The sequence below is a fragment of the Alligator mississippiensis genome, chromosome 7 (genome assembly GCF_030867095.1).
Source record: "Alligator mississippiensis isolate rAllMis1 chromosome 7, rAllMis1, whole genome shotgun sequence".
In the NCBI taxonomy this organism is placed as follows: domain Eukaryota; kingdom Metazoa; phylum Chordata; order Crocodylia; family Alligatoridae; genus Alligator; species Alligator mississippiensis.
In genome coordinates this window covers 15,907,404-15,920,542 of record NC_081830.1, presented here as the reverse complement: position 1 = coordinate 15,920,542, position 13,139 = coordinate 15,907,404, and the positions used below count along the sequence as shown (strand labels likewise).

The window sequence follows — 13,139 nt, the reverse complement described above, 5'->3', positions numbered from 1 at the left end:
GTGTTTGGCATGAGAAATTATTGCAATCCTTGTCAGACGTTGTACAGCCACACATGCAGGTTTTCTGAATTATCAGGCATTGCACAAGACCAATTATCTCAAGAGAGAGGGGTTTACCGTTAGGACCATTTGGGAGCATGAGTGGAGGGCTCTGTTAGAAATGGATGGGGAGCTGGCAGATTTTTTAAACAAAACCCCGCTGCCTTCTCCACTGGTGCCTAGGGATACTCTTTTTGGGGGGAGAACTAATGCCATCTGTCTATACTACCAAACTAAACCTGGCAAACAAATACATTATTACAATTTTACCCAGGTGAAAAAAGAGGGGTGTGCGGGATGTCCCAAGGCAGGGCAGAGAGTGAGGGGAATTTCTTCACACAGACAAAGTTTCAGAGGACTAGAAAAGTGCTGGCAGAATGCCCTCCTTAGAAAAGGCGACAAGCATGGCAATGACTGCACGGACTCCTTCCACACATACGCTGTGGCTAGTATGGAGAGCACAAGAGTTACATCATCGTGATGCAGGCAGACAGCTCAGTAATGGCCTGAATGAATGTCTGGTGTGTGCATGTTATTTCCAGCATCTCTGAGAGAGTGCTTCTGAGGTCTGCAGATCCCTACCTGCTGCCCCCTGCACTGGCCCTATGTTCCATGCAATGTCGTTCTCCACCGCCTCGTGTCTCTGCACTCTGCTGCCTGCCAGAGGTGTGAGGTGGTGCAGATGAGTTGTGGGACTCAGGGCCTGAAGCAGAGTGGAAGAGAAGCAATATTCATTTCCTAGGTCCAATTAGACTCCAAAAATTGAAAGAGGAGTCAGTTCTTCTTAGTGTCCTGGTGGAATAAAGGTTTCTCTTTATGGCTGAAGTGATGATAAGCCATTCATTTCCTAGGAATGAGGTCAGAAAAAAGCAGCTTCCACAAAGAAGCTCCGAGATGACCAGATCCATCCAACCAGAACTTTCTGGTTCCACTGGGCCAGGACACCCTTTAAACCCACCATAGAATCATAAAAATGAGGGCTGGAAGGGACCTCAGGAGGTCATCTAGTCCAAACCCCTGCTCAAACCAGGACCACCCCCATCTACATGATCCCAGCCAAGGCTTTGTCTAGCTGCGTCTTAAAAATCTCCTAGGATGGAGATCCCACAACCTTTCTGGGTAATTTTTCGCAGCGCTTTACTACCCTCCTAGTGAGGAAGTTTTTTTCCTAATATCTAATCTCAACTTCCTTTGCTGTAACCTGAGACCATTGCTCCTTGTTTTCTTATTTGACACAACTGAGAACAGTCCAGTACCATCCTCTTTGAAATTGCCCTTTAGGTAGATGAAGGTTGCTATTAAATCTCCCCTCAGTCTTTTCTTCTCTGGACTAAATAAGTTCCCTCAGCCTCTCCCCACAAGGCATGTGTCCCAGCCCCCTAAGCATTTTTGTTGGCCTCCACTGGATTCTCTTCAGTTTGCCACATCCCTTCTGTAGTGGGGGACCCAAAACTGGACAAAGGCTCCAGATGTGGCCTCATCAATGCTACATAGAGGGTGATAATCACTTCCTTTAATCTTCTTGCAATGCTCCTATTACTGTAGCCCAGGATGCTGTTAGTGTTCTTGGCAACAAGGGCACACTGTTGGCTCATATTCAGTTTATTGTCTATTGTAACCCCCCGGTCCTTTTTTGAAGAGCTGCAGTAGTCTGTCCTCAGCCAGTCAGTCCCCAGCCTGTAGCAGTGCATGGAATTGTTCCGTCCTGAGCACAGGATTTTGCACATTTCCTTATTGAACCTCACTAGATTTCTTTTGGTCATTCCTTCACTTTGTCCAGGTCTCTCTGGAGCCTAACCCTTCCCTCCAGGTGTACTAATACTCCTCACAGCTTGGTGCCATCTGCAGACTTGCTGAGGATGCACTCTATGTCATCTTCCAGGTTGCTGGTGAAGACATTGAACAAAACTGGCCGCAGGACCGATCCCTGGGGCACTCCACTTGATGCCAGCTACTAACTAGACATCGAGCCCTTCGTTATTACCCACTGAGCCTGATGCTCCAGCCAGCTTTCTATCCACCTTACAGTCCATTTATCCAATCCATACTTCCTTAGCTTGTCTGAGAGATTGCTGTGCGAGACCATATCAAAGCCTTGCTGAAGTCAAGGTATGCCACATCCTCTGGTCTCCACATATCTACAGAGCCATAGAAGGTAATCAGATGGGTCAGGAATGACTTGTCCTTAGTGAATCCATGCTGCCTGATTCTCTTATATGGCTGCATCAGAACAAAGGTGGTGGGCAGTGGGGTCCTGCAGGGTTCAGTCCTCGGACTGATATTATTCAATATCTTCATCAGCAATTTGGATGAGGGCGTGAAGAACACCCTCTCCAAGTTTGCTGATGATACCAAGTTATGGGGCAAAGTTAGTACACTGGAGGGCAGGGAGCAGATTCAGGCTGACCTGGACAGGTTGGCTCAATGGACAGAGAGAAATAGGATGCAATTTAATAAAGATAAATGTAAGGTACTCCACCTGGGAAGGAAGAACCCCCAGCACACCTATAGGTTGGGGAGTGTCCTTCTCAGCAGCTCGGAGGCAGAAAGAGATCTTGGAGTCATAATTGACTCCAAGACGAACATGAGCCGGCAGTGTAATGAGGCCATCAACAAGGCCAATCGCACCTTGTCGTGCATTAGCAGGTGCATGACTAATAGATCAAAGGATGTGATGCTCTCCCTCTATGCGGCACTGGTCAGGCCACAGTTGGAGTACTGTGTCCAGTTTTGGGCGCCGCACTCAAGAGGGACACGGGGAATCTGGAGAGGGTCCAGAGGAGGGCCACTCACATGATTAGTGGCCTTCGTGATAGACCCTCCGGGGGGAGGTTGAGAGAGCTGAATCTCTTCAGCCTTCACAAGAGACAGCTGAAGGGGGAGATCTTGTGGCTGCCTGTAAATTTATTAGGGGAGGCCAATGGGGAATAGGGGATGCGCTGTTTACTAGGGCACCCCAGGGAATGACTAGGAATAACGGGTGTAAACTAGTTGAGAGCGGATTTAGATTAGGTATTAGGAAGATATTTTTCACAGTAAGGGTGGCCAGGATCTGGAATGGGCTTCCAAGAGAGGTGGTGCTATCACCTAGCTTGGAGGTCATCAAGAGGAGGCTAGATAGTCACCTGGCTGGGGTCATCTGACCTCGGTCCTCTTTCCTGCCAGAGGCAGGGGGTCGGACACAATGATCCATTGTGGTCCCTTCTGACTCTACAATCTATTAATCTAATTGGGCATAACCCCGTGTATAGAGGTGCACACTTCCAGGGGCACAAGAATTTACAGCACACATTTGGGCCACTGCTATGTGCCCCAGGGCACACTCATGCATGTGTACTCTGGTGTGCTTCAAATTGTCCTGGGTGGGGTAGGGGAGCTGTGCTGGCCCCAGCAGCCTTACCTGGGCTCCTCGGGGCCTCCAAGTACAGTAGCAGCACCTATCTGTTTGCACAGAGCCTGGCTGGCAGTCAGAGCATGCTTCTGGATGGCCAGGCTCTGTTTCCGGTGGCATATGCTGCTGCTGCATGTGCTGCACTGCTTTTTGTAGCATTTGTTTGCTTTGATACCGAGACATCCCAGTATCAAATTTGGGCCTTGCACTGCAAATTTGCAGCGTGGCAAACAGTTGCATGTTCAAAGCATGTGGTTTGCAGAGCCAAAAACATGTCAGAGGGGCCGCAAAGTGCAAGTATGCACTCTTCTGAATGCACCCATTGTCTCTATCTGAAGTCCACGCTTGATGTAAATCGTTGCAACATCCTGGATTATTGTTCTCACACTGCAGCAGAACTAGGAGAACTTCCATGCCTTAGACTGCTAGCAAAATGGTGGAAACATGCTTAGATTCATAGATTCATAGATGTTAGGGTCGGAAGGGACCTCAATAGATCATCGAGTCCGACCCCCTGCATAGGCAGGAAAGAGTGCTGGGTCTAGATGACCCCAGCTAGATGCTTATCTAACCTCCTTTTGAAGACCCCCAGGATAGGAGAGAGCACCACCACCCTCGGGAGCCCGTTCCAGACTTTGGCCACTCGAACTGTGAAGAAGTTCTTCCTAATATCCAATCTAAATCTGCTCTCTGCTAGCTTGTGGCCATTATTTCTTGTAACCCCCGGGGGCACCTTGGTGAATAAATCCTCACCAATTCCCTTCTGTGCCCCCGTGATGAACTTATAGGCAGCCACAAGGTCACCTCTCAACCTTCTCTTGCGGAGGCTGAAAAGGTCCAGTTTCTCTAGTCTCTCCTCGTAGGGCTTGGTCTGCAGGCCCTTGACCATACGAGTTGCCCTTCTCTGGACCCTCTCCAGGTTATCCGTATCCTTCTTGAAGTGTGGCGCCCAGAATTGCACGCAGTACTCCAACTGCGGTCTGACCAGCGCCCTATAGAGCGGAAGTATCACCTTCTTGGATCTAGTCATCATGCATCTGCTGATGCACGATAAAGTGCCATTGGCTTTTCTGATGGCTTCGTCACACTGCCGACTCAGGTTCATCTTGGAGTCCACTAGGACTCCAAGATCCCTTTCCACCTCTGTGCCACCCAGCAGGTCATTCCCTAGGCTGTAGGTGTGCTGGACATTTTTCCTCCCTAGGTGCAGCACTTTGCATTTCTCCCTGTTGAACTGCATCCTGTTGTTTTCTGCCCTCTTGTCTAACCTGTCCAGGTCTGCTTGCAGCTGTTCCCTGCCCTCCGGCGTGTCCACTTCTCCCTATAGTTTTGTGTCATCTGCAAACTTGGACAGAGTACATTTCACTCCTTCGTCCAAGTTGCTGATGAAGACATTAAAGAGTATCGGTCCAAAGACCGAGCCCTGCGGGACCCCACTGCCCACACCGTTCCAGGTTGAAGCTGACCCATCCACCACGACTCTCTGGGTGTGACCCTCCAGCCAATTCGCCACCCACCGGACTGTGTAGTCATCCAAGTCACAGCCTCTTAAATTGTTCACCAGTATGAGGTGGGATACCATATTGAAGGCCTTCCTGAAGTCTAAGTATATGACATCCACCCCTCCTCCTGTATCCAGGTGTTTCGTAACCTGGTCATAAAAAGAGACTAGATTGGTCAGGCACGATTTGCCTGCCACGAACCCATGCTGGTTTCCCCTCAGCATAATTTCTCCTGCCGGGCTCTCGCAAATATAGGGATCTGTCTGATCCTGACCCTACAGCTAGCAACCTTGGGATATTAGTCCAAGCAGGAGCTTCTGCACACTCAGTCAAAATCCAGAGCCTTGGCTGCAGCCAACACCCAAAGGCTTCTAAGTCTGGCCGAAAAATCCCCCACCTGTAGCAAAAGGAAGTGAAATGAAAATCTTTCCTGATCCCATGCAGCAAACAGCAAAGACCAGAGGAATGGGAAATAACCAAAAAAGAACATGGAGGTAGCTATTCCTAGATCATCCCTGACCAACGCTTATCCATCCCCTTGAACAACTCCAATGATGGGAGATTTCTTAGCTTCCCTAAGCAGTCTTGTCCGCTACCTCATTGGTCCATCAGTGAAGAAGTTCCTCGGATTCCCAATCTGAACCTACTTCACTGGTATTTTGGATTCTCTAAACTGATTTATATGGTCTGCACCCACCAGGTGGACAGTGATCTCTGTGCTATGATAGGCCAATCCCATGGTCCTGTTACCTTCACTTTGTGTCATTGATCTTTGTCATTTGGGCACAAGAACTTTAAGCTCTTTGGGCAAGGGATGTATCTCACTATGCATTTGCTTATCACACTTTGTTGGGTCCCCTGACCCTAAGTCAAGAGGCATTCAGATATGTAAAATGCATTTTGCGGGGTATCAACAGCAGGGTTTACTGGGTTATCCCTCCTCCAGGTGTTTTTTTCTGGAAAACAGCAAAATCTGGATGCAATGAATAGGTGGGATTGGCATTCTGGTGTAATACTGAATCTCTGCCTCGGGGCTTAGAATTTAAGCCTGGAAAGAGATTTCTTTTAAAAATGTCTTCTATTAAAGACATAATGTTTTGCAATGTGTCTATTTCTTCAAAAGCATACGTTTATGTAGAAAAACTAAATATAAAATATCTGGGTGGGAGGATTATTTAGTTTAAACCTGCAGTCTCCAGGGGCTTTTTGACCGAAAATGTCTAGTTCCAAAGACACTGAAATATGTGGGTTCTTGGGACCAAGTTCAGATTTTCTACAGGGAACTGTTTTCTTTTCTTTCTTTCTTTCCTTTGACTACCTATGAAATTTTGAATACCTTGCTATTAAAATGTTGATAGATTTCCAGCTGTGTGTCTTTTTTAGGTGCTTAAATAAACCACACACCCCCTTGTTACCAACCAACCACAGCTAATTGCAATAACAGACTTTCAGCAATGTTCTTTGTGACGTTTTCTCAGCTTGAGACAGATCCTCCAGTGCCAGGACGCCTCGCTTCTTTTCCCACTACTGATCTCTTTCATTTCCCTTTTCCCTGCCACTGCTAAATCTTTCAAGTCAAAATATCTTAGTAGGAGCTTTCTCTTCACTCCAAGACTGACCCGACAGAAGTAGATCCAAACCAGTTTCTCTCTGCAGATCACAATAAACTTCATTGGTTTGGAAGGACTGATGCTGCAGGAAGGTGATTTATCCACATCTCTCTTCTTAGGGCTTCTGGGACTTGGTCCCTAGAGCCCAGCTTACCTCTGAAGCACACAATCAGAAATAAGCCATCCTGGATTCATGTATTTTCAAGCCAGAAAGTTTTATTTTGATTGTTTAGTTTCATCGCCTTTTATTTATTGTATCCTGCTTCTGGGCCAGGATACATACCATCTGATAGCCAAGTTAAAATATTCAGGCATCTCAAAAAATGGTGAGCTATGTAGTCACATTTAGGAAATGAGTTACACAGGTGTGCTGGCTCAGTTTGTAGCTTAGGTGGTGTTGTGAGTACCTTTAAGATCTGCCTGCATTTTACACATAACAGTGCCTCTGATATAGGTGACCCAGTATCTTTTCTCTTATCTTCTATGCCCTGTAATTCTCCATGCTCAGGTATACGTGTTACTAGATCCATCCCATTATTTTCCTGTTGTTTGGTTCTCTTTAATTGCAGAACAATAAATCCTGGGACTGGCAAAGCAGTAGAAGAGACTGAGGAATGAGGTCTTCAGTGCTCTGTTCCTTAGGGTGCATCTATACGTCATCGTACAGCGGTGTTGCTCCAGTGCCATGCTTTAGCTCTTCCTTTTGGAAGCACTAAAGCACAGTGCAGCAGCTGGCCCTGCAGCACCATGCACCTGTTGCACAGGTTGATTTTCCTGCGATGTCGCCGTAATGATACACTATACCAGGAGAGCGCGCCACTACAGCGATGTAGCTGCCGATCTCATGTAGACCCACATGATTGTTATGTCACTGTAGAACACCGTATGGTGACGTAATGCATTGCTACATCACTGTAGGGTGACATGTAGACATGTCCTTATAGTCTCCAGAAAATCAGAGCCTAAAATGGCAACAAACAGACAGGAAACGGGCTAGTGAAGGCAGGTCAGGATGGCTGGGACTCATAAAAAGCTGCACTCATCTCTGCAAATAGATCACTTCACATGTCTCCGAGCACAATATTCCACTCTGGGCCCTGTAGGGTCAAAACAGAGGCTGGAGGAAATATAACCATTTATTGTGTATTTAGATTTGGGTCCGTCGTTCCATCTAAAATCAAGCATTTCAAGAAATTTGTAACTCTACTAAATTATTGTTACCTTGTTTTTTGTCAGGCCACAGCCTCAAATCTGAATCTCAACCTGTTCATCCCAACCTACAGCCTCTCCAGCTGACCGTTCAGGCTGGGGAAGCCTGTGCAGAAACCTCCAGGGGGGCCTACCCTTCTGCCCACTGACGTTCTTCGGTCCCGCACTGTGCCTCCCTGGCACTGGTCAGTCGCTGCCCCCGCTCTGGGGCTGGGGTCTCCCCACTGCCGCGGGTCCCCTGTGAGGCCTCCTCCAACCCCTAATAGCCTCACCCAAACCTCTGGTGAAAACAGCAAACAAAACACAAGCCCCTGGGTTATAACATCAATCCTAGCCACCCGGCTACAACATTATTCCAGCCACACCAGGGGGGCCTTCCCCAAGCTTGGGCTGTACCTGCAGTCTGGCCTCTCCCCACTACTTGCTCTGGGAGAGCTCCTTCCCCCTTGGTTGCTGGCAGGGAACTACCTCCCTGGCCTCTGCCCTGGGGTTTAAATGGGAGCCAGGCCCTGCCCCTTCCGGTCAGCTGACCGCTAACTGGTGTGGGTCACTGGCTCCCTCCGGTTGCCATGGTAACCCACAGCTGGGCTCCTTCCTCACTGCTCCAAAAGTAGCAGGCACCTTAGTGCCCTGCTACACACCCGGTTTCAGATTGACCTCCTGGCTCCTCATCTGGCTCCTTCCTGCGATCTGCTCCCTCTGCCTGCCCCCTTCAACTCCAAGTGACGCCCAGATCTGGGAGCCTGGGACTTGGTGTGACACTCTCAGAGGCCATGTCTACATGAAATGTTGACTGCACAGTAGCCCGAGACTACTGCACAGTACTGTCGCATGGCAGAAAATGCGACGTGACGCTACTGCTGAGTGGTGTCAGGCTACTGTGCAGTCAGTGTCAAGAAAGAGCCGTTAGTTGGTGGAACTCAGCAGTAATGCCATTTCCTGTGCAGTCATTTAGTACTTGCTTATACAAGTAGTAAATGACTGGGGACTAACTAGTGCTCAGTCAGAGTCTCATATAGACAGGGTCAGAAAGCATCCAGAGCCCAATGTCCTAGCTCTGACAAGACCAGAATCAGCTGTCACAAACAACCTGGGCTCAGTTGGGCTCATCTTAAGTGTAGCTGCCTTCCTCACAAAAGTATGGTCTGGGTATGGTCATCATTTTGCAAGAGATGTGTGCATTACCATCTGCATCCAACTGAAAGAGATTTGGGATTCCAAAACATGTCATCACAGCAATGAAAGGGTTTGTGACTCTTAGGTGCATGTCCGGTGTCCTAAAACTAGGCAAAATGGAGGAGGAAGAACCCACCTCTTTTCCAGGAACCTAGCACTCACAACACTTTCCCATTAATCAGCCTCATACTCAGTTCCTTGGAAACTGAGAGATCTGCTTTCAGAACCATCTTGGCCACGGGAAGATTAACCCATATCACCCTCTTCTTGGACATGTATCCCATCATGACTAAAAGTTTGTGCTTCAATTCACCATTCAGTGAGAAAATGCTTTGGTCAAAATGAGAACTCTTCAAAGAAAATGGTTACTCCCAACAACATCAACAGGATCAACACGTGCTATTATTATTGTCATAGTTTGTGTTAGGAAATACTGCAAGTCCTCTTCCAAAATCCCTTTCCATCATGCTAAAATTGACACAGCATGCATGTATTTAGCCACTTGGGTTTAACATGAAAAAGGGACACGTATGTAAGATTGTGGGTTCATATTAACAGATGGCTAAACATGCAGTAGGGTCCAACCAGCCTTAATATAATCTTTTACCTGGGGATGCGCCCATCCAGAAAGCTACACAAACTTCTTTGCAGCCATTTAATATTGGAAACAAATACTGATGATGGCGTTCTTTAACCCAAGGATGCCGTGATATTTACACTAAGATCGCCAGGGCACGGGCGGACAATCACTAGTGCAAGCCCTGGAAGAATCAGGGCAACCACAGAATCAGGAGGTCAGGTAACACAAAGGATCTCACTCCAACCCCAGCCCCAAAATGAGACTCTTCTAAGAGCACTGGGAATCCCAGAGCTCCCAATTGCAGGCTTAGCTTCCTGTACACAAATGCCAGGAACATGGGGCCAAACAGAAGAAACTGGCTCTTTTGGTAACCAAAAATGAATACGATCTCATAGGGATAATGGAGACCTGGTGGGACTCCACCTATGACTGGACCACAGGTCTTGATGCCTATACCTTGTATGGGAGGGATAGTGTTGCAAGAAAGGGCAGGGGTGTAACTCTCTATGTGAAGGAGCAGGACACTTCCCTACAAGCAGAGATTGGCACCCATGGAGGGTGACTTGAGACCCTCTGGGTTACAATACGGGGAGACCATGGTGGAGGGGCTATAACTGTAGGAGGCTATTACAGACCTCCTAACCAGGAGGAAGAGCTTGACCATGAATTTGCTAGGGAACTGGCAGCAGCTGCATGCTTTCACTGCATGGTCATCATGAGTGACTTCAACCACCCTGATGTCTCATGGGAAGAGCTTTCAAATTAAAAAAGGAGGTTGAGTAATAAGACATCCAATACTCCTATTGTCTCACTGTTTATTCACTTGTAGACCATTGTTTAAATCCCCTACATATTAGTGATGCAAATAATAATACTAATACACCAACTGGTAAACAAAAGTCTTCCATTCATCTTCTTGCAAATGATGGCATATATTTTAGGTGGTGCAGACGGTAAAATTGAAGCAAGAAACATTACTTCCCTGCTTTAAAAGAATTTACACAAAATGACAAGTCAAGTGTCATTGTACCTACGAAGTTAGAGAATAACCCACCACCTTCATTTTCTGTAAATAAGTTGCACACTAAAGTATGAAAACAATAATTTCATGAATTAATTATAAAAGAAATATAAGAAAAGCAAACTCATGAAAGAAAGATAGACAGACTGTTCTTGGAGCAGATCAGCCTGTGGTGCAGTTTCCTCAGGGCAGCTTGGATCTCCTTGTTCCTCATGCTGTAGATGATCGGATTCATCAATGGAGGCACCACACAATACAGAACAGCTGCCAGGAGATCCAGAGGGGACGAGGAGTCAGAGATTGGCTTCAAGTAGGCAATGCCACCAGTGGAAAGAAACAGGGAGACCACAATCAGGTGAGGAATGCAGGTGGAGAAGGCTTTCTGCCGGCCCTGCTTAGAGGGGATTCTCCACACTGCGGTGAAGATCTGAACATATGACACAACGATGAAAGCAAAACAGCCTAAAGCTAAACACAAACTGAAGACAAGAGCTGCCAGCTCTCTGTGGTATGTGTCAGAGCAAGAGAGCTTGAGCAGCTGGGGCACTTCACAGAAGAACTGGTTGATGATATTTGAGCGGCAGAAGGGGAGACTAAAGGTGTTCCCAGTGTGCAGTGCAGAGTACATGACACCAGCAGCCCAAGCACAAGCAGCCATCTGGATGCAAGTTCTCCTGTTCATTATTATCTCATAATGCAGTGGCTTGAAGATAGCAATGTACCGGTCGTATGCCATAACTGTGAGAAGGGATACATTTGCTCCCAAGAAGCAGATGAGACAAAACACTTGGGCAACACATCCAGCATAGGAAATCCACCTGGTGTTCAATAAAGAGTTAGACATGGATTTGGGCATGGTCACTGAGATACAGCCGAGGTCTAGGATGAATAAATTTGTCAAAAAGAAGTGCATTGGGGAATGGAGGTGGTGGCTGAGGGCTACAGCTGTGATTGTTAGGAGATTCGCTGTCAGGGCTGCCAGGTATACTGGTAGGAAGAGGAGGAAGTGTAAGATCTGCAGCTCCCGAGTGTCAGAAAACCCCAGAAGGAGGAATCCTGTCCCTGTGGTTTTGTTGGACATTTTTCTCCTCTGTGCCTTGTGCAAGGCCAGTGAAGGGAGAACAAAGGTAGTGATCAGGGTCAGAGCAACAAATGTTCAAGGGAAGCTCACATCAGTAGTAACATCTTGACCAAAATGTCAAAGGTGCCCACGTGGGACTGCTGGGAACAGTTTAGTGGAAAGCAGGTTTTCTGGTTTTCACTTGTTGTGACTTTCTGTAGAAGTTGTTGCTTGTTACTGTACCTCTATAAACACCAAGGCATCTAAAAATAATATTTCAGGGAAAAACAGAGCATTTTATAATTTTTTAAATTGATCCTGTAATGCTTCATGGAGCATGTTATTTCATTGCCTCATTTCCCCTTCTCCTCCAAGGCCTCAGTATGAATAAACCCATCTCCCCTCTACAGACTGGAACACTGATGGGATATAGCCAGACCCGGGAACCAGCTGGGAAAGAAGAGCAGTGGCCTGAGGTGTTGAAACACTCATCTATGAACCATCAGAAACAGCATTTCCAAAACAACCATCCATATGCTCTTTTTAGCAGGAAATAATTCTGCATTTGATATTTCCCTAACAAGCAAAAGCAAGAACTACAGCAACAATTAGTGGCCCAGGAACAGCGGTCTCTCATTACACTGAGTAGGGCTGTTAATTTTGTGAGATGTCTCCACAGCTCCTCACCATCAGCATGGATTTTACCAACTGGGATACTGAGTATCTTGTGGGAACACTGAGAATGGCCATTTAGCCCAACCCTTTGTTTCATGACATTTAACCAGATATACCCATGGGACTTATCATTTTATTCCTACTATCTTTTCTATCAAATTCCAGGGATAGAAGTGAAAAACCTTGGGCTGTAGTTCCCAAGATGACTTCTGGAGCCCTTTTTTGAAGTTGGGTGTTGTGTTGTCAACCTGTAAATCTTCTGGTACGGAGGCCCTTGCTAGGTGACATGCTATGAACAGCAGCCCCGCAGTTTCACATGTAATTCCTACACAACTCTCAGGAAAGATGATCAGGTCCCAGTCACTTGCTTACTGTTTTAATTTATGGATTTGCTTTTAAACCTCCTCCCTTTTCACTTCATTTTAATCTCTCTGCATTTATATAGCGTGGATCTAGCATGGGCATCTCCCCAGTATTTTCTACTGCCCAGTTTACTACCCAGCTTCTGATATACTTTTAAACAATTCTTCATTCTTTCACAAAACACTTTTCAAATTCCCTTTTGGCCTACCTTACTATGCTTTACAATTGACCTGCTAGAATTGGCATGCTTTGCTGTTTTCCTCCTTGGGCCACAGCCCTACTCGAACCTCTCTTGGGTCGGAGTAGCTGCTGCTTAATATGTGTTTTCTCAACACAGTATTTTAAAGCATTTGTGTTTAGCTGGTAGTGCTGTGCTCAACAAAATGCTAACTCAGCCTCCTTTCCTCTTCCCAGGTGCATACAGCAGAGCTACAAGTAGCATTTAAGTGTCACCTTGTCCTTGCCACCTATTTTCACCCATCACCTCTGATCCTCACCATCAAGCAGTTGCAT

The 13,139-nt window shown here is 46.8% G+C and overlaps 1 protein-coding gene across 1 annotated transcript; it reads right to left on the bottom strand.

Moving 5' to 3' along the window:
• Positions 1–10,739: 10,739 nt before the first annotated feature.
• LOC132251841 (olfactory receptor 14A16-like) lies at positions 10,740–13,139 on the bottom strand (the record flags this gene model as incomplete). Its single annotated transcript, XM_059731762.1, has 2 exons — positions 13,124–13,139; positions 10,740–11,515 (listed from the first exon to the last, which is right to left on the bottom strand). Coding segments are annotated over exons 1-2 (792 nt in total), but the record flags the coding sequence as incomplete, so codon positions are not given.